The 18,933-nt window shown below is 39.4% G+C and overlaps 1 protein-coding gene across 12 annotated transcripts in view; it reads left to right on the plus strand.

Annotated features, from left to right (window-relative positions):
• The first annotated feature begins 277 nt into the window (after positions 1 to 277).
• Positions 278 to 18,933, plus strand: part of cdh19 (cadherin 19, type 2) — a 20,943-nt gene continuing 2,287 nt past the window's right edge. For 7 of the 12 annotated variants that reach the window (XR_012399626.1, XR_012399627.1, XR_012399628.1 and 4 more), the window contains exons 1-12: positions 3,121 to 3,526; positions 4,482 to 4,662; positions 10,308 to 10,645; positions 11,688 to 11,982; positions 13,473 to 13,592; positions 13,679 to 13,846; positions 14,221 to 14,408; positions 14,947 to 15,200; positions 16,074 to 16,210; positions 16,937 to 17,058; positions 17,676 to 17,793; positions 18,565 to 18,816. Coding sequence is in view for 9 of the 12 variants with exons in the window: in XM_073941284.1 (XP_073797385.1) it covers positions 10,439 to 10,645; positions 11,688 to 11,982; positions 13,473 to 13,592; positions 13,679 to 13,846; positions 14,221 to 14,408; positions 14,947 to 15,200; positions 16,074 to 16,210; positions 16,937 to 17,058; positions 17,676 to 17,793; positions 18,565 to 18,816 (1,861 nt within the window). In the remaining 3 variants the exon portion in view is untranslated. Of the gene's footprint in view, positions 324 to 504; positions 587 to 792; positions 866 to 1,440; positions 1,874 to 2,012; positions 2,118 to 2,251; positions 2,374 to 3,120; positions 3,527 to 4,222; positions 4,381 to 4,481; positions 4,663 to 10,307; positions 10,646 to 11,687; positions 11,983 to 13,472; positions 13,593 to 13,678; positions 13,847 to 14,220; positions 14,409 to 14,946; positions 15,201 to 16,073; positions 16,211 to 16,936; positions 17,059 to 17,675; positions 17,794 to 18,564; positions 18,817 to 18,933 lie in introns of those variants that run through there. The other 5 variants (XM_073941285.1, XM_073941291.1, XM_073941289.1 and 2 more) reach the window with 3 other exon arrangements.

The following is an 18,933-nucleotide window of genomic DNA, read 5'->3' on the forward strand; positions in this document are numbered from 1 at the left end:
AAACTGTATGCCTGTTCCTTTTAGGCCTTTTTGAAGCATCAATATTATGAGGATGTGAAAAATTATGTTGATGTACTTTTAAACCCCCCATGTTTGGTACCGATGGGTTTCTGCTGACATTTTACAACACATGATGCATAGAGCAAGATCATAACTAGCATTGCTTTATTCTTTAATCCCCTGTATTAAATGCCTGTCCGCATGCTTTGGGCGGACACTCAAATTTGCATACGAGCAGCCTCGAGACAAAGGAAGGTTCGCGCGCAAACTTTCTCCTGAAATCATTGCTCAGAATGCTGAACGAGTTGTCAAGTGACCGGCAGGTATAACCAGACTTCTTTGTCTGGATGTCACTGCTCTGCATACTTGGTTCTGGGAGAGGACAGTTGTGCTTGATGAACTCAACTAATGTCCAAGTTTGCAGCTTAATGCTGATACTCTGATCAACTGTGCATCTTTTAGCTGTGACGAAGAGACTGCTTTGGTAACTGGACTGTTTTCTAGGTGCATCCAAGGCTGTGTTGACCGTCTGCACCCCAGACAGGATGGACTCCTGTCAGAACTCCAAGATGCATCGGACTGACTGGTAAGTCAAACTTTACTAACCTACACCAAGCTCACTGGACACTCACTCCAGCACTGTTAGCCTGGATTTCATGTCTAATTATCCAGTTTAAGTGCAAAGTGCTTAATTTAATATTTGGTTCATTACTTTAACCTTTTAAGCGAATTCTACTTTTTTGTAGACACAGTTTATTGTATAAATAACTTTGTAGACTAATGTTTTCAAAGTTTTTGACTGACCCCTGCCCCAACCCGACTTGCTGACTTGGTGGCTGCAGCAGCAGGAGAATTCAGACTTGTGGTGAGTATACAGTAAACATTTTATCCAGTTTATTTTCATCTCTTTGTGAATACAGGAAACCTCTGCTTTAAGTATGTTTCGCTTTAAATGCACTGGTCCTGTTTAAACACCTGCTGTGTGTATTTAGCATGTGAGCTCACTGGTTAACCTGCAAGGTTTGAGTGGTGGACACGATCCCTTTTTAAATATGTCTGAAGCGTGTTCCGCAGACGATCTACTGCGTGAAAACATGCTTTAATACAGTCGTGACATTTTCACTTCACAACAAGCGTTTATTTCACTCGACACATTCAAAGCTGATGCGCATTTGTTAGCCCTGCCTGCACGGTTAATATGGAAACGACATCCAGTCTGAACTCTCGCAAACAGCTTAGAATGTGACTGTATGCTGTTTGACTGGTGAGGCGATTACACGCCCATTTCAGCTGTGTGTTATCACTTTTTTCATGAACTGATTATTTGCAATCATAGAGCATACTTTAAACAGTCCGTGCTATTTTAAGCTTTTATATCACAGTTTTGCGCTGGATTAGGCTTCACACTGTCCTGTTCAACACTATGTTGGTCACATACAGTACGCTGTGGTTCCAGTGGAGCAGACAGGATGTGAGGACAATCATAACTTATTTTGGTGAGTAAATTTAAAAAAAAACTTTAAAATGTTTAATATTAATGCAGTCGTTGTTTGAACAGAATAAGCTGAATGAACAATTAATGCAATTACACAAATGCATTCTGACTGTTTTCTTTTGTTTCAGATGACAGTAGGCGTGCATTAGAAATTTAAGTATTGTACTTTTAACTGTGAAAAAGACTAACAAATGGAAACTATGAGCCAGAATTGTTCTGTTTCCTTGTTTGCAACAGCAATTGTTTTTTATTTTTACAAAATATTTTATTGCCTTAAAAGAGCTCTTTTATATTCACACTGATCCTGCTCTACTGGCGGGTGCAGATGCAGTTGAGTTCAGCGGTCCGTCATGTGGCTTTCCTGAGGATTGTTCTGAGGTTTATTATTTAATTCTCTTGCACACTGTACATTTAAAAGTAAATCAAAGTCATGTGCTCTTAAACATTGTAACTTTCAAAGCACACAGGACTGAAATACACAAGGAACATAACTGTTTAATTTTGTTTTATATTTCAGGTTTATTTCAATTTCAATCAAGTGCTGCTTAAAATCTGACAGAGCTTCCACAATGCTCTTAAAATTACTGGTCAGCTTTTGGCTGAGCTCTTACATCAGACAGAGGTGGGTTGTTTATGTACATGAGTCTACCTATTGCCTATTTTCATCTTCTATTTTATTCTGCCATTTTCTGCTTTGAGCAATGAGTTCTTTAACTAGTATCATCATATTTGCATTCTGTTTTCTTTGTTCAATAGGATGTCTCTCACGAGGACCCTTACTATCAAGTTTCCATAGAAATTATCTGCATCGATGGAAAAGTCCACATCTTACCCCATCCAGAGTGTTCATCATCTCATCATTCATACAGACATACATAGTAGAACACCATGTGTACTGTGTTTACATGTTAATGTGTTTAAAAGGATAGTTCACACAATGTTAATTCTGTCCTCTTTTACTCATCCTTCACTTGTTCCAAACATGTTTGAGTTTCATCCTTCTGTTGAACCCAAAGATGTTTTAAACAGCGCTAGAAATCTGTAACTATTGACTTCCATGGGGTTTGTTTTTCTCTCTATGGAAGTCAATGGTTACAGGTTATCCAGAAATCTTTTGTGTTCAGCAGAAAACAAGAACCAGTTAACTTGGGACTGGGTAAATTTCTATTTTGTGTGAGTTATCGCTTAAAGTCCAGCTGTTAAAACAAGCGTTCATTCTCTCGAGGATTTTAACTAACTAAAGCACAGTTGAGCAGTGTTTTGTCTTTGTTTTACAGAGTAGTTTGTCAGCGCATGAACATGACTTCCATGTCACACTGTAAGCTGGAATCATGTTAGTCTGATTAATTATGAAAATACACCAAACGGAGGAAATCTGAATAGTTTTTTCCTAATGTAAGAATATAGGCACATCAAATGTTCATGAGTCTGCTGTTGAGGAGTGGGAGGTGCTGCCAGATTTGTAACAAACAATTTCTCAGATTAAGGGATAAGCAATAATAATTAATGCTTTAGTGTAACACTGCTTTCACAGCTGTTGTCTCGTGCTAGCAATTCCCCTTACGGGCCAGCAGAGGTCTCTCTAGTCTAACTCCTGATCTCTCACAAGCCCAGGGCTCGCAATTGATTACGCTGCACCTGAAGCTGGTTTCCACACGCGCGTTTGCTTCTCTCAGCACTCATACTTTTGCAAACACTTGTTTTGCTCTACTCTTAATTCTAAATGTTTCTATCCACTTTGATTCTCCGTTGCAGATTGGACTGTTTACACCTTTTATGACTGTCTGCTGGCTGTGTGGATCTGGTCTGTGGTTTCGTTGTGGTTGTATGCGACCAGCTCTGACCATAGCCTGTGTTATGGTTGTGTTTCTGCCTGCCCGTGGTCCAGTGTAACAGTCGATTCTGTTCTGGAATTCCAGTTCCCCCGCCATGAAGTGTGTCCGCTATCAGTCTGCACACACAATCCCAACACAACTGGGTGTATGGAAAGTAAAATTGGACACTGCTTTCATGTCTTTCAGTCTTGCAAAGGTAAGTAGCTTGAATTCTCAGCTTTCTCTAATCTGAGTGTGTGCACGCTAGTTTAATATTGCGTGTAGCCCTGCAGTTCTGTTAGTCCTTTTTTACTTTCAAGTTCAGGAAAAAATACTTTTAGAAACGCTTTGCTTTCTGTTTACCCAGTTGTGTTTAGGTGTGTCTGCATTAGCTGTCAGCAGACACACTTCATAGAAGACTTAGACTGTCATCACTGCCCTTTATTTGTGCCCTTAATGCATTTCATAAACCGTTTTATTCATTATAATCTAGATCAGGGGTCACCGACCCTGTTCCTGGAGAGCTACCTTCCTGTAGAATTCAGTCCCAACTCTGATCAAACACACCTGAACCAATTAATAGTACCTAAAGCAGCGATATTTATTAAGAAGCTTGATAATTACAAACAAGTTTGTTTGGTCAGGGTTACAACTTAAATCTGCAGGAAGGTAGCTCTCCAGGAACAGGGTTGGTGACCCCTGATCTAGACACTTCAGGCTCAAATGCAGGTAATGTGCTCAGTTTCTCTTTAAACATCAGCCATTGAAATTAATAATGGTTATCATTAAAATAAGGGTTATTCCCCCAAAAGGTTAACATTTATAAAGATTTAAATTAAACAAACATTACTTCTATTCAAGTTCTCTCTCTCTCCTCCTCACCCTCCCTCCATATTATGTGTTTTATGAACAGTGACAAACTATCCATGCTTCATAATGCCAGTGTGTCAGTACAGAAGAGGCTCTTTGGGCCCTCAAATGTCAGAAATATCCGTCTCTTGAGCAGCTGGAGTGATGCAGTGCAGGCCCACAGTGAGAAGGCTAATAAACGCTGTATTGTTGGAAACAGAGGTTTGAGACTTGGAGCCGCTGGTCTGGGGTGTTTACATGAAGAAGAGTGATGTGTGTGTCTCTGTGCTCAGACAATACAAACCCTGTTTGCTCTCCTCCAGAATGTGTGTAGAAAAAAGACAAGTGGGGGAGGAATGGGAGGTGGTCAGAGGAGAGACGAGCCTTTCTGAGAGCAGTGACCATTACAGCGGCTGTCTGTGGACACTTTAGAAATGTGTTAAACTGCTGACGAGAACATGATGGCACGTTTAGCAGAGATACTAATGCTGTTCAGAGATGCAGGTGAGTGAGTTTTACTTGGTAAAACCTGTTGTATGTGTAGAACTAACCCTAATTTACAAATAAAAAATGTTTTGATTAATAATGTGCATATGATCCTTACATATTGCCATGTACACTGACATTCCACATCTAACTTCTTTAACAGATTGCAATTCATAGAAAGTTATTCAAACCTCTATAATATGCTTTAGTGGTTAGTTATTTGTACATAGACTCAATATTTCTGCTCTTCTACTCAGACAAAAACAGTTTCGCAGATGTATTGTGGGTGTTTAATTTGATTGTCCCATAGTTGCGCTTGAAAAGCACAGGGTGTCATTACCCATGATGCATGACGGTAAACAACATATCACAACACGATTCCCCTAATGACCAATTAAGATCTGAGTATTGGGGTGGGGGCTTGACAGTCGCCATTGCAGTCTCAAAAATCCACTTTTACAATGCTAGCCATGAACACTAAAACATACGCTGTGAAAATGACATAAATGACACGTGTGAATGTGCTTAATTTGATCATGTCAGTATTTTAATTTATTTCTAGCAGACCAAAAGCAATAAAATGGACTTTTTACATAAGTAATGCGAGGACGCAGAGAGCCAAAAAAGCAAATCTGGAAGGCATGCGTCACCATAAAGCGTATGTAAAATTAACCAGCCAAACAACTTCATCTAATAAATCATATAAATATAAATGATTATTTACTAAGCAGTGAAAATCACCAAATCAACTGAATTAGTTTATCCATTATATTTTTTAAAGTTTCTTTACCTTGGTGAAAAAAAAAAAAAAAAAACGGTGACTCATAAAAACTCAAACTTAATGAGTTATGAATGAATGAATGAATGAATTCTGTTTTGTGTTAACTTGACTCTTATGCTTTTAAATTAATTTCGTTTAGTTTTGATCTAAAGCAGCCAAACAAAATAATATTTAACAGATGTCAGTGGGTAAAAACTAATGACTAAAACTTCATATCTTAGTATTGGGGAGTGAATAGCACATTATTCAGGCATTTGAACAGAAAACCCCTCACATTTTCCTCTTCAAGACCCAAATGTAGTCGTTGTGGCGTACGGCACATTCTTCTCAGCTGCGGTTCTGGAGAGTCGGACAGAGGAGAGAATCCACAGCTGACAGAACATTATTCTCAGGTAAGCACAGCCAACTACTTCAGTAAATTTATTCTACTTTTAAATCTGTTATTGTAATGTTACGTTGTGGTCAGCCAAGATATGCAGTATAGGCTATTTCCAAGGAGAACGACACACAACCTCAGTGGTCTTAACAGTGGCATGATTTAGCGCTGTGCTGTGTAAAATTAATGTTGTGTATTTTGTCATAGTTTTGAACATTATACAGTGAGTCCTGCACAATTGTGTTGGCCAATATTTGTGCAGAAACTAATGTTAAAGCAAATGTAAACCTGCAGGGCAATGTGCGCAGACTCATTTCACAACATTCATATTTGTGTGGACAAACTTTAAATTATGATATGTTCACATGTTTTCTGCGTTTCTGTGTGATGCGCATTAAAGCCGAAGGGACTTAAAGTCAGCAAGGCAAATGAGAATCAAAATGGGTGTTTAATGGAGAATGGTTGCTTCATGAGTCTTTTACACGGTCAGATAACGTACATGATAACACTACTGTCTTATTTCCATCCAGTGACATGACTCCCTGCTCATGTTGTTTGACTGCTTACAGGACTCATCACAGAGATTCATCACTGCTGACCACTACACCAAACAGTCAACAGTAAGTGCCTTTAAGATTGTTCACATTCATTCATGAAAATAACGTCATTCTTTTTCTTCAAATTAAATATTTCCTGGTAACTCTTTACACTATACAGTTCTGTAGGAGAATGGTAATGTAGTATTCATTGTTTGTTCATAGTAAACACATTTATTTATTTATTTTTTTTTTTTATTAAAACTTTATTTGTTTGTAAATGAAAATAAAGTAATATCAACTTGCATTAACTGTGAACAAGCAAACACTTGGGTTGTATTCATGCATTAGTAAATACTGAACTCAGGTCAGGTTAACTAGCATGAATTAATGAAACCATATTGGTAAGTGTGAACGATGTCTTGATTTGGGCTATTGCTGACCAAAATATTACATACAACTCTGCTCTTATGTTTAAAAACCCTTTTAAAAATAATCTAAAGCCTAATCATTTGTCCAAAGTAATAGTAGTTCTATATTTAAATCATTATTTCGGCACAGTCCAAAAAACTGAATGGATGTTTGCATGCACTTCACAGAACACATTAACAATCCATGAAAAATGACTCTTCAAGAGTTTGCGTGTTCCCTGAAATGTCCTGCTGTTTGTTGAATCCTGAATGACCCAGGACTGTTTAAGGCAGAACTGATGCCACTCCAAAAGATCCATCTGTTCACATTGATGACAACTGAAAGGCTAAATCACAGCTGTCACTAAAGGTGAAGACGTTAGCTGTTGCTATAGAAGGCAGCCCAATATATTAAGCTCAACTTCTTTTTTCAGTAATTTTTTCTTAACTAGTTTAAAATCCTAATTAACTATTAATCTGAACAACTGTCATCCAGCTGAAGAAGTCTTGCGAGGTGCACTGTGTTGCCTTTGGAGCACGGCTAAACGGTTTTCACCTCTTGAGGTTGTAGTTTCTCAGTCGTCCCCTGTGTGAAAAGATTGATCTATAATGTACATGTTTACTGTTGTAAAGGTGTAAGACGGAGGATTAATACGTTCATTTATTTATTTATAAGAATGGCAGTTTAACTGTTTGGCTCAAACAAAGGACTCATAATCAACTCTCACTAAACTGAAACAGTTGAGGGTAATTCAGCAACACGTGGCTTTAACATTCAGGGACTGTAAACTTTTGATAATGGTCATATTTTTGGCTTGAGTATGTTTAAACATCTGATATGTGGAATAAATTATTTAAGATGATGCTTAAAACCCATTTATGACTGCTTTTATTTTGTTGGCATGATCACTGTTCTGCCAAATCTGCAAGGCTTAAACCTGTGAGTAGAGCTGTAAGAACTGCTAATAATTAAACTCTACATTGAACACACTCCAGTTTGATTCGTTTGTTTTTTATTCTTGCAGATTATAAGTGAGGACGGCGTCTTTAAAAGTAAGGGTGAGAAATAGATGCTAGTATAATATAATAGTGTATGTATGAAGTAGATTTGCCATCTCACCCTGACACAGTCACTGATCTTTGAACTAAAAACAAAACTTTAATTAGTGAATTTAGGATTTTATGTTGCTCTTTGGAGATCCAGACGCAGATTCACCTTCAGAATCTTTACATCTAGAAATGATGGATGAACTTGAAAAAGAAGAATCTTCGGTTAAAGACGCGATGTCAAAATGGTTCGTTGTGTTTCAGAGAGCATGAGTAGATTATTAACTCCGTTATGCATTTAAACACAGATAATACTCACATTAATATTGCTTATATTTATTTGTGATAAGATACATTTTTGATAGAGGTTAGGAAATGTTTGCTTTGCTTTTAAGTATTTCTCTGTGCACATTCCTGAACCCGCTAAAGCCCAGAGACTGCAGGGTTAAAGCCACTGTGAAGCTCTGTTTATCTGGGATTTGTGCTTTCACATCTAAATCTGCTCATAACCTTTTACAGCTCCCTGCACTAACTAGCTTTCTGTTTTGTCTTTAGGGACAAGAAGGACATCTGTGTTACCCCACACCTTTACTTGATGGAGACTTGTCATGGAGGTAAGATCAGAACCACATCACTAAAGCAACAGGTTGACCTTCTAGCTGAGATCAGCTCAGTGTACATGTAGAGTAGCTGAGCAACATTTCAGTAATATTCAGGGGAAATCATGATCACACTTGCAGAATACATTTGTGCATTCTCTAATGCCGAGCACAGCTGGTTTTTGTTAAAGGTGTTTTTACCTTCATCTTATGTCTATCAAATAAAAGGAAATCAGTATTTCCTGGCTTCTAAATGTACTTTAATGTAGGCACTGTTGTCTAATTGCTTTTAATTGTATTTTGTTTTTTATTAATTTATTAATTTATTTATTTTGCTCGTACATGTTTAAACTCTCCAAGTGCTTATGGGCATTTACCTGTTCTGCTGAAGAGAAAAGAGCCACTTCTCTTTTTCAGCTCGAGTGTGAGTTTATTAATAGCAAAGCTTTATTTTAAAGGTTTTTATGACATAGATCCTTAAAGGAACACTTTACACAAATGAAAATGTCCTCACTGTTTACTTGCATTTAGTTTTTGTTGTTGAATATGTAGAGATGCTCACTAACAAAGATGTTTTCAATGTGTTTAGAGGGACGATCAGGTGTAAAGGGAAGGCCTTGCCATGATTGCTGTGAAGGAGGAAGAGGAATGATGCCCGTCAACCCGCTAGATGACTGAAATGACTGAAAATCTTCTTGAAGAAGACGTGCGGATGCCTTTAAAATCGTAGATCAGTGCAGGGACTCTGCTTTTTCAGCTGCTTTATGCCCGTCAACACACTATTCAGGAAGCTTTTTTACCTCCTGAAATTGTTGAGAAGGTCTTGCTGACACTGATTGATTATATTTTGTCTGCATCCTCAGATCTGTATTTTAACACAGGTTTTGTACTTGATATGCTTGACTGAAATAAATATTTTATTGAATTAAATTGGTCCTAATATACCTCCTTTTCTTGTCATTTCTTGTTTACACATAATAGAAATGAATTAAGGCTGAACTGTTTCACTACTCAGATAGTTTGAGTAAAACTGACTGCAGCAAACCATTATGGTGGACTAACTTTTTTTTTTCATTTGAGTTCAGTCAACTTAAACCATTTGCAGCAATCAGTTTTCTAAAACCATTTAAGTAGCTATAAAGTGCTTGGACTTAATTCGTTTAAGTTAACTGAGCTCATACAGATTTGATAACTGAACTTCAAATCTTTAACTTACTAATACATTAAGAGTTTGACCATATCAACTCAATGAGTTTCTATAATTCAATATAAGTTTGCAGTTCTTAAAACATTTGGTTTAATAAACTTTAATGCTTTGCTGAAATCGGTTTCCTTGAATGATTTGAGTTAACTTACTGGGGTTTTCAGTGCAGTAATGTACAGCTGTTAAAGTGCACTTCAAAAGTGGGGATAAGAACTTTAATTAAAAAATCATTAAAATTTGTTTCAACAGAAGAGCCAATGAAGGAAGTGTGTGTAAAATAATTAACCAATGAAAACTAAGTAAAGGAGAACTAAATATAAACAGAACACAACATGACAGAGTATAATAAATAATAATATAAGAGAATAATAATAATGTTCATCATCAGCAGTGAGGATCTCCAGCTGAATCATTGGGCAGGTTTGGGTTTGCTGACACTGTGTTAATATGTTGAAGCAGTAGTTCAGTGATGAAGGTTAAAGTTTGCTAAATTATTGAAATTAATAAAAATACTGTAATATATATTAAGATATATAAACTTTCCTGTTTCGTTGTAGTGGTTTAATATATTAAACACCTCGTCTGAACATTTCAGTATGTTTGAATGCAGTCATTTATTTAAGCCTGAGTTGTGTTTTCTGTGGAATTGCTCAGACCTGTAAATCATTCAGACAATCTCTCTCTCTCTCTACTTTGCTTTCCCATAACAGAAGATCTATCATTTCCTTCTCATTGCATTCTTCTTTATGTACTGTCTGAGTCCATCTCCTCCTTTGGCATCTTCAACATGACATCAAGTCCTAGTGTTCACTGAAGGCCCTACTGAAGGATCTCCTCCACAATGGTCCACTGCTGTGTTCTTCGTGTGCTTCTCATGCTTTCCTGCACTCCTGCATGGCCCGCGGCCGTGTTCATCATCTCAGAACAGCAGCAGGAGAAGCTTTTCAGACCAGAGTCTCGTGGGTCCCATCTCAGAGTCAGACGAGGCTGGATCTGGAGCCAGATATTTGTTGAAGAGGAAGATTCAACCCCGAGGAACATTGGTCAGGTATTCATTCACAAGCAGCTCTTACACATACACATGCATACAGGTGCTGGTCAAACATATCCATTCAAGAACTAAAGCTGGTGCTGTGTGTACATTTATTCCACACAGACTGATATATTTCAAGTGTTTATTTCTTTTTATTTTTATTGTTTTAATGTCAAACTTCAAATTCACTATCTCAGAAAATTAGATTATTGTGAAAAGGTTGACACTCTTATAGTGACTCTCCACGCTGCATTGCTGCAGTAATACAGGCAGAGGGAGCTCACGCTGGGTATTGAGTGCTGTGCATGCTCAGACTGTCCGTCTTCACACTTCAGTTGGACGAGATTTTTAAAAATCCTGTCTTGAATTGGTCAGAAGTAATCTTGTAATTTTCTGAGATACTGAATTTGGCGTTTTCATTAGTAGTCTACTCATCGATCATCAAAATTAAAAGAAATAAACACTTGAAATATATCAGTGTGTGTGGATTGAGCACGTTAGGCAAGTTTCACTTAAGAAAAATTAGTGAAATCAACTTTTTGAAGATATTCTAATGATATGATACACACACACAAACAAACAGGTATGTATGTATGTATGTATGTATGTATTTAGGGGTGTAATGGTGTGCTGAATTCATAGTTTGTTAAATGCTTTGGATTTTAGGTCACGGTTCACGGTTCAATTATTATAGTTTCAATAATTGAGCCCAATGCTCTCCTAACAACAGAGAACAGTAATTATGTATAAATCCAGTAAGCTTTAATGCTGAAAGATCTTTTCTGAACAACAGAGCAGCTTGGGTTTTCAGACTCATAGATGTGACCGTAGTGAACGGCTGCTCAGTTGCTGATCCCTGTGGTCTCTTCTCAACTCCAGTAAGCCAAAAACATTCAGCCCCATACCATGATGTTTCAGGATGAATACACAAACCGTTACACCCCAATTTATATATATATATATATATATATATATATATATATATATATATATATATATATATATATATATATATATATATGCCAATTTACCATTAACTTTTGTTTATTCCAATCAGCTCAAATCGGATTATGACTCGGGAGATTTTACCATCAAGTACATTCTGTCGGGTGAAGGAGCCGGAGAGATCTTCATCATTGATGAGTACACAGGCGAAATCTCTTCACTACAACCTCTTGACCGTGAGGTGAAGCCCTACTACACGCTGCAGGCCCAGGCCATCAACCGCCGGTCCAAACAGCCTGTTGAACCTGAATCTGAGTTCATCATTAAGGTGCAGGACATCAATGACAACGCTCCAGAATTCATCAATGAGCCCTACGTCTCCAGCATCCCAGAGATGTGTCCTACAGGTGATTGACCGTTGGGTTGTGCATCTCTGTCAAACACTTAACCATTGCTATGTTAACACATATACAGCTCTTCTCAGATTGTACACAGTGAAACTCATTATTGCAGTAAATCATACCGGAGAAAACAAAGAACAATGCGAGCAAAGCAAGATAACTGAAGAGATGTTTAATGTAGCAGCCATTTAAAATAAATGAGGCAAAGACGTGTGTCTGCAGCAGAGACTGAGCCAATGAGGGTTAATTAACTAGTGCTGCTCTTCCCATCAAGTTCTACAGGTCAAATTCATGCGCACTTCAGCCTTTAATGCACTCTGTAGACTTATCTAAATGATGTACAATATCAGGACAGGACAACTTTTTTTTTGCATTGCCTAAATCTTAGAAATGCATAATGTGTCTGCAGCTCTTTAGGGAACATGCTTTACATATTTGTTCATCTGAGAAACAGTGCTGAAGTCAGCTATTCTCATCTAAAATTGTATGTTCCAGTTTACCCTATTATATTTCCACACTGGAGGACAGCAGCAGCCTCCGTAACGAGATGCAGATTCAGAGTTATAAATCGCCACACAAGGCTGATTTGAATGAAGTATAAATATTACAGAGATGAACATTAGCTGAGCAGGTTACATCTGAACGACATTAAAAAAGAACATGCAGATTCCAGTAACCATTAGTTAGGCTCTCTACACCCGACTCAACACGACAGACACCTTTAAATACATTTAAATAGAGCAAATCAGAAGAGCAGAATAGTGCTCTGCACGCCAGTGAAATAAGGCTTATCCAACACCTCTCCAACATTATTAGCCGTTAATGCTGAGTTACTGATATTTCACAGCTCAAACTGTCGCCTGGTGATTTAATTTTCCAGATCTGATGTAAATCTCTGCGTCTGCTTTACGTATGGCAGTAAGTGTCCCACACTCACATCTGTAGTGTTTAACACTGAGTAAAGCGTATAATCAGCAGCTGAGGTGATGCTGTTATGGAAGATTATGCTGTTATTCAGCCTCAAGAAACAGAAGCTGTCTCTAGAACAGAAATGACCAGGTCACGACACAAACTCCTTTTATTATGGAAAATATCCCAGTTATCGGTTGTTGTTGCTTGTAGATAGACTATGCTGTAGGCTCTAGTCAGGTAAGCACTCACTGCTGGTGTTGTCAATCTGGCAACCTGTGTTTGCATGGAAAATTAGGATTTTTCAGTACAATATGTAGTTCAACAGCTGGTGTCAATCTTACATAGACTCTTACAGAGTGAATAAATATCCACGTTCAATACCACGGCTGAGGTGATTCTGTTGAGCAAGGCACTGAAACCCCAACTGCTCCCTGGGCAGAACATGGTTGTGTTCTTGGGTGTAAGTTGCTTTGTAAAAAGCATCTACTGTATGCATTGATGTAAATGTAAAAGAAATTTCACACATAAAAGACTCTGTGAGCGTTGTACAATGTGCAGTAATTTAGCCTCTGTGTCCTCTACAGGAACCACTGTAATCCAGGTGACCGCCACAGATGCAGACGACCCAATGTTTGGAAACAATGCTAAACTCATATACTCCATCCTGCAGGGGGAGCCCTACTTCTCAGTGGAACCCACAACAGGTTGTTGTTGTTGTTTTTGATATCAGTTCCCGCGTCACTGTTTTGAAGTAGCTCAGAGCTCATTTCTCATCTTTTCTCCAACACAGGTATAATTGTGACATCGTGGTCTCAACTGGACAGAGAGGCCAAGGAAATCTATCTGGTTGTGGTTCAGGTAAAAGATATGCTTGGACTCAGTGGAGGATTCAGCGCCACAACCACCGTCACCATCAGCCTGACGGATGTCAATGATAATGGACCCACTTTCCAGCACAGTGAGAATCCCAAACACAGTTTTATTTGAAATCTTTGCTGTTTTTATTAGTACCAAAGTCAGCTAAATGGTTTTCACAGAAGCAGTATTTTTACACTGATATTAAACAGCCTGGTATAATGTTGTAATGGGAGGTGTTTCTAAAGGGGTTAGGTTTATATAAACACTGTAAAAGAAACCTCACCAGAAAAAACACACAAAACTGTAGTGTAGCTGCAGCAATCTGGAGAGATAAGGCAATGAATGGACTGCAGCAATGCTTCTATAATGGCTTCTCTTTCATCCCATAGGGGGACCTCTTCATGAGAAAACTGGATAAAGCTGAATGTATGAACTTTACTGGACACACTCCAACATTTTGTTCTTAATGTGCAGATTTATACACGTTTGCGGTCTCCGAGTCGGCTCCAGTGGGCTCCACAGTTGGAAGGATAATGGCAGAGGATGGAGACGTTGGTGTGAACGCTCGGATGAACTACAGCCTAGAGGACCTGGAAGAGAGCAGCACCTTCACGATACACACCGACCCCGAGACCCAGGAGGGCATTATCATACTGGCCCAGGTCTCACAGTAAAATACGCATATCTTAAAGTTGCAGCATGTAAGGTTGACACCAAGTGGTTAATCTAGGTATTGCAGTTCAAATTTAAAACACTTTCCCACAACTGCATTCAAACGCAGGTTGCAAGATTAAAATAAGGAATCTCATCCAATCTTGAAAATTAAATAAACATTATTGACAATTAAAATTAGACCTGTGATTAACCAACAGATATTGCATGTAGCATGTTCTTCTAACCATGTTAAAGAGGTTTATTATTATGAATTAGATTATAAACCTTGTTTCATTGAAGTATTTAAATATTTAGATATTAAAGCAAACAATATTTTAAAATGAATGTGCTGAGACTGAAACTGCTAATGTTTATTTGTTTTTTCATCATTTATTTTATTCAATATTTGCTTATGGACGTGCGCTGTATTTAAGCAACTAATGTGTTACAATTACATGGAACAAATCAACCAGGAACTGGGTTTGGCAGCTGTATTATTATTATTATTATTATTATTATTTATACGTGTTTTCTCTGTCTCTGCAGCCATTGGATTATGAGAACAAGAGGCGGTTTGTCATTGCGGTTGAGGCCATCAATGAAAACACAGACACACGTTTTCTGAGCATGGATCAATTCAGTGACAGAACCACACTTAAAATCACTGTGACGAATGTGGATGAACCACCTGTCTTTTCTGGAACCCCTTATATTTGGAAAGTTCTAGAAAATGCCCAGACTAGCACACAAGTTGGAACCGTCTACGCTAGAGACACCGACATCACCAACACTGCCATCAGGTGTGTTTCTCTCCCTTCTATTCTTTCTTCAAACAGTGTGTGTGTGTGAGAGTGTGTGCGTGTGCGTGTGTGTGTGCGTGTGTGTGCGCGTGTGTGTGCGTGTGCGTGTGCGTGCGCGTGTGTGTGCGCGTGTGTGTGCGCGTGTGTGTGCGTGTGTGTGTGTGCGCGTGTGCGTGCGTGCGTGCGTGCGTGCGTGCGTGCTGAAACAGCCCAGATGATTAGGAACAGGTGGAACAGTGGTCAGTGCAATGGTTTGTGGGAAATGCAGTTGGTGTGGTGAGCAGTACAGGATGAGCTCTGGTGGAACTCCAGCTGTTGATCATAACACTTTTACTGTCAGTGTGAGAGTTGTAGAGAGAGTGTGTGCACTGAATAAAATCTGCATGATATAAAACAGAGGAGCGCAATCCTGTTCCTGGAGATCTACCTTCCAGTTTAGCTCCTACCCTGATCAAACCCACCTGAACCAATTAATAAGGACCTGAAATCCATTTGATAATTACAGGTGTGTTTGATAAGGGTTGTAACTGAAATCTGGTAAAGGTAGATCTCCAGGAACAGGATTGGCCACCCCTGATATAAAAGATCCAGTGCAGAGCCCCGGGCATAGCAGAGTTTGTCTGTGCAGAAAGGCTGATGATGCTCATATGAGTGCCACTGTTATAAAGCAGGTTTTCAGGCATACACAGATCCCACAAAGACTGAAATAATAATAATAAGAAGAAGAACAAGAACAATAATAACAGAACAGTAACTGTTAGAACATGGTAGTTTAACTTTTGGTTGTTATTGTTGTTGTGTCCGCTACACTTTTGTATGATTCCTTGGCTAACTTTAGATTCTGTACAAATATCAAGTGCTTTCTTCGGACAGATACGACCTTTCAGAGACCCCTGACACACAGCAGATGTTCAGGATTGATCCAGATAATGGGACGGTGTATGTAACCAACCTGCTGGACCGAGAAACCGCCGCCTGGTACAACCTGACGGTCTTTGCCAGAGAGATCCGTGAGTTTCCAACATTACAGTTAAATTTGACTGCTTTACTGCAGCTCAGCCGAACTTTTCTAGAACTGTTCACACACACACACACACACACACACACACACACAATTTACACTTGCCTGTTTGCATGAATTGGATCAGCATGAGAAATGTTTGATGCAGTTTTAGTGAAATGTAAGTCTCTGGGTATTTTTCTCTTGGCTTTTATATCTGCCCACATTTTCTTGACTCACAGTGGCGAAAAAGCCTGACAGCACCTGAGGAGAGATGCTGCTCTAATCACACACTTCATCCACATTTTGACCCTGCAGTGTTCATTTATGGAAATAATATTATAAATTTTAACAAGCAGCTCTGAGACGATCTACACTGCAGAGAAATGGAGGAATCAGAAACACTGTTTACATCAGCGCTCAATTAATGACAGTTTTAATGAAACTAACATAAAATCAGGATAGATCCTCTGACACACACACTGCATGCATTGTTTTGAGATGCGCATGCTAGCCGATCCTTCTGCTTTGTTTAAATCACAGACCTTATATTCACCTCTTCAGAGAGATGCTGTATGTGAAGACTTGTGCCATTCTGGAAATGTTTATTAAGCTGTAAAAACTCCTCCCTGTGGACAACACAACGCAGTTCATCCATTCATTAAATGTTGTTTCACGTTTTCCGTCTGATCATGTTCACTTGTTTTAAAATGAGTGATCAATCTGTGTGTTTCAGTGGATAACCAGCTGTCCTCCTCAGTGTCTGTGCTCATCACAGTGCTGGACATCAATGATAACCCACCCGCTCTGGCACATGACTACCAGCCCTTTGTGTGTGAGGACGCACAGCCAGGAGAGGTAACACACACACACACACACACACACACACACTCACAGAGAGAGAGAGAGATACCTGAATGCATTTAACTGCACCAACTGTAATACGGTAATATGTAAACAACAGGAGTATGCACGTTTGTGGATTTGAGGGGGGAAATATAATGCAAATACATTTCTGTCAAGCCTTCAGTTGCTGAAAGTCACAGTCTGGTGATTTACAACAAAACACGATATATTGCACAGTATATTTGTTTAACTTTTGTTCAGAAGGCCATATTCATTATCACTTTCCCTAATAATTATCTGTGTTATGAAAGACGCAGACTAGCGCACTTCACCATCCTCCTCACAGTGTTCCTGACCCATCCTGATCTCCACACTGTCATCTGTTATAATCCACGTGACAATAAGCCGCTCTGGTTTTAGTTGAAGCGTCTTTCTTCCATCAACAGTGTGAAAATGATCTGTGCTGTTTTATACCTTGCTGTACTTCAGTGTCATGTGAACCCCTGTTTAAAGCATGGGAATCTGGATTTGGGGCACACACAAGATCTGATCCAGAACAGCAAAGCAAAGCATTTCCAGATCTGGCTCTTGTTTAAACACTCACATGTTCTGTGTGTTTCTGACTTCAGCTTATTGAGCTGATCAGCGCCACTGATGCAGATGATCCTGTGGATGGACAACATTTCTATTTCTCCATGATCCCAGACAAGCACATCAACCCCAACTTCACAATCAGAGACAACCAAGGTATGTCACAATGTGAGCTTTATAAATGCAGAATATGCAATTTCACTAACACTGAGTCGGGTCCACATTGGTGTTATTTACAAGTCTTTTACAGGTGTAGCTATTCAGACGCAGTGAACTAGAGCAGGGATGCCCAGTGCTGTTCCTGGAGATCTACCTTCCTGTTCCTGAGTCCTGAGATCAGCTCCATTGCTGCTCAAACACACCTAACCCAAGAGCGCTCCTCGGTTCTTATTTGTGCATCCGCATTTCCTCTCCTCATGTCTCAGCTCCACTCTTCAGGATTTGAGGGAAAAACACAAGAACAAAAAGATGCGAAGACGGAGGAGTTAAATCAAGTGAAACACATCGTCTGCTCCTTTCACTTCAAGGCAATCAATTCATCAACACTGTCCATCACTGATGGTGCTTACATTTCTGCATTCTTGAAGAATATAGATGCCTGTTCACATTGTAAACATTGTAACTGAGACATCCTACAAAATGGTGGAGCTTGATCAGTTTGTGGGTCATATGAGTGGAGGAAATGAGGAAGGAGCTCATCTAGCTGTGATCTGAAGGAGAGCTGGTTAACTGAAGCAGGTGTGTTTGATCAGGGCTGCAGATGAACTGAAGGCAGATCAGGAACAGGATTGAGCACCGCTGAACTAGAGTATATAAGCGCATGTGTGTATGTGTGTATAGTATATTAGCAATATGTCTGCAGAATGTGTTGTTTGATTACCGTGAGTGTACCGTGCTCATCTAACTGCTTCCCTCTCTGAAACTCAGACAATACAGCGAGCGTGCTGGCGCGGCGGAGCAGCTTCAGACGGCAGGAACAAACACATTACCATCTGCCGGTGGTGATCCGGGACAGCGGCACCCCCGTCCTGTCCAGCACCTCCACCCTCTCTATCAGGGTGTGTGTGTGTCAGCCGAACGACCACTGTCCATCAGATGGAGCGCAAACACACACTCTCCCTCTGGACATCAGCATGCAGATCCTCCTAGGCCTGGCCGTCTGCTGCATCACACTCGCAGGTACAGCATCAGGGAGGGGAGGGGGGGGGTGTTAGAAGGACAGAAATATGTATGATTATGACCTAGTTAATGTTAATAAGATCTATCCACTTCCATTGATGTGTGGGGTGCGCGTGC

This window comes from Danio rerio, chromosome 24 (genome assembly GCF_049306965.1).
Source record: "Danio rerio strain Tuebingen ecotype United States chromosome 24, GRCz12tu, whole genome shotgun sequence".
Classification (NCBI taxonomy): domain Eukaryota; kingdom Metazoa; phylum Chordata; class Actinopteri; order Cypriniformes; family Danionidae; genus Danio; species Danio rerio.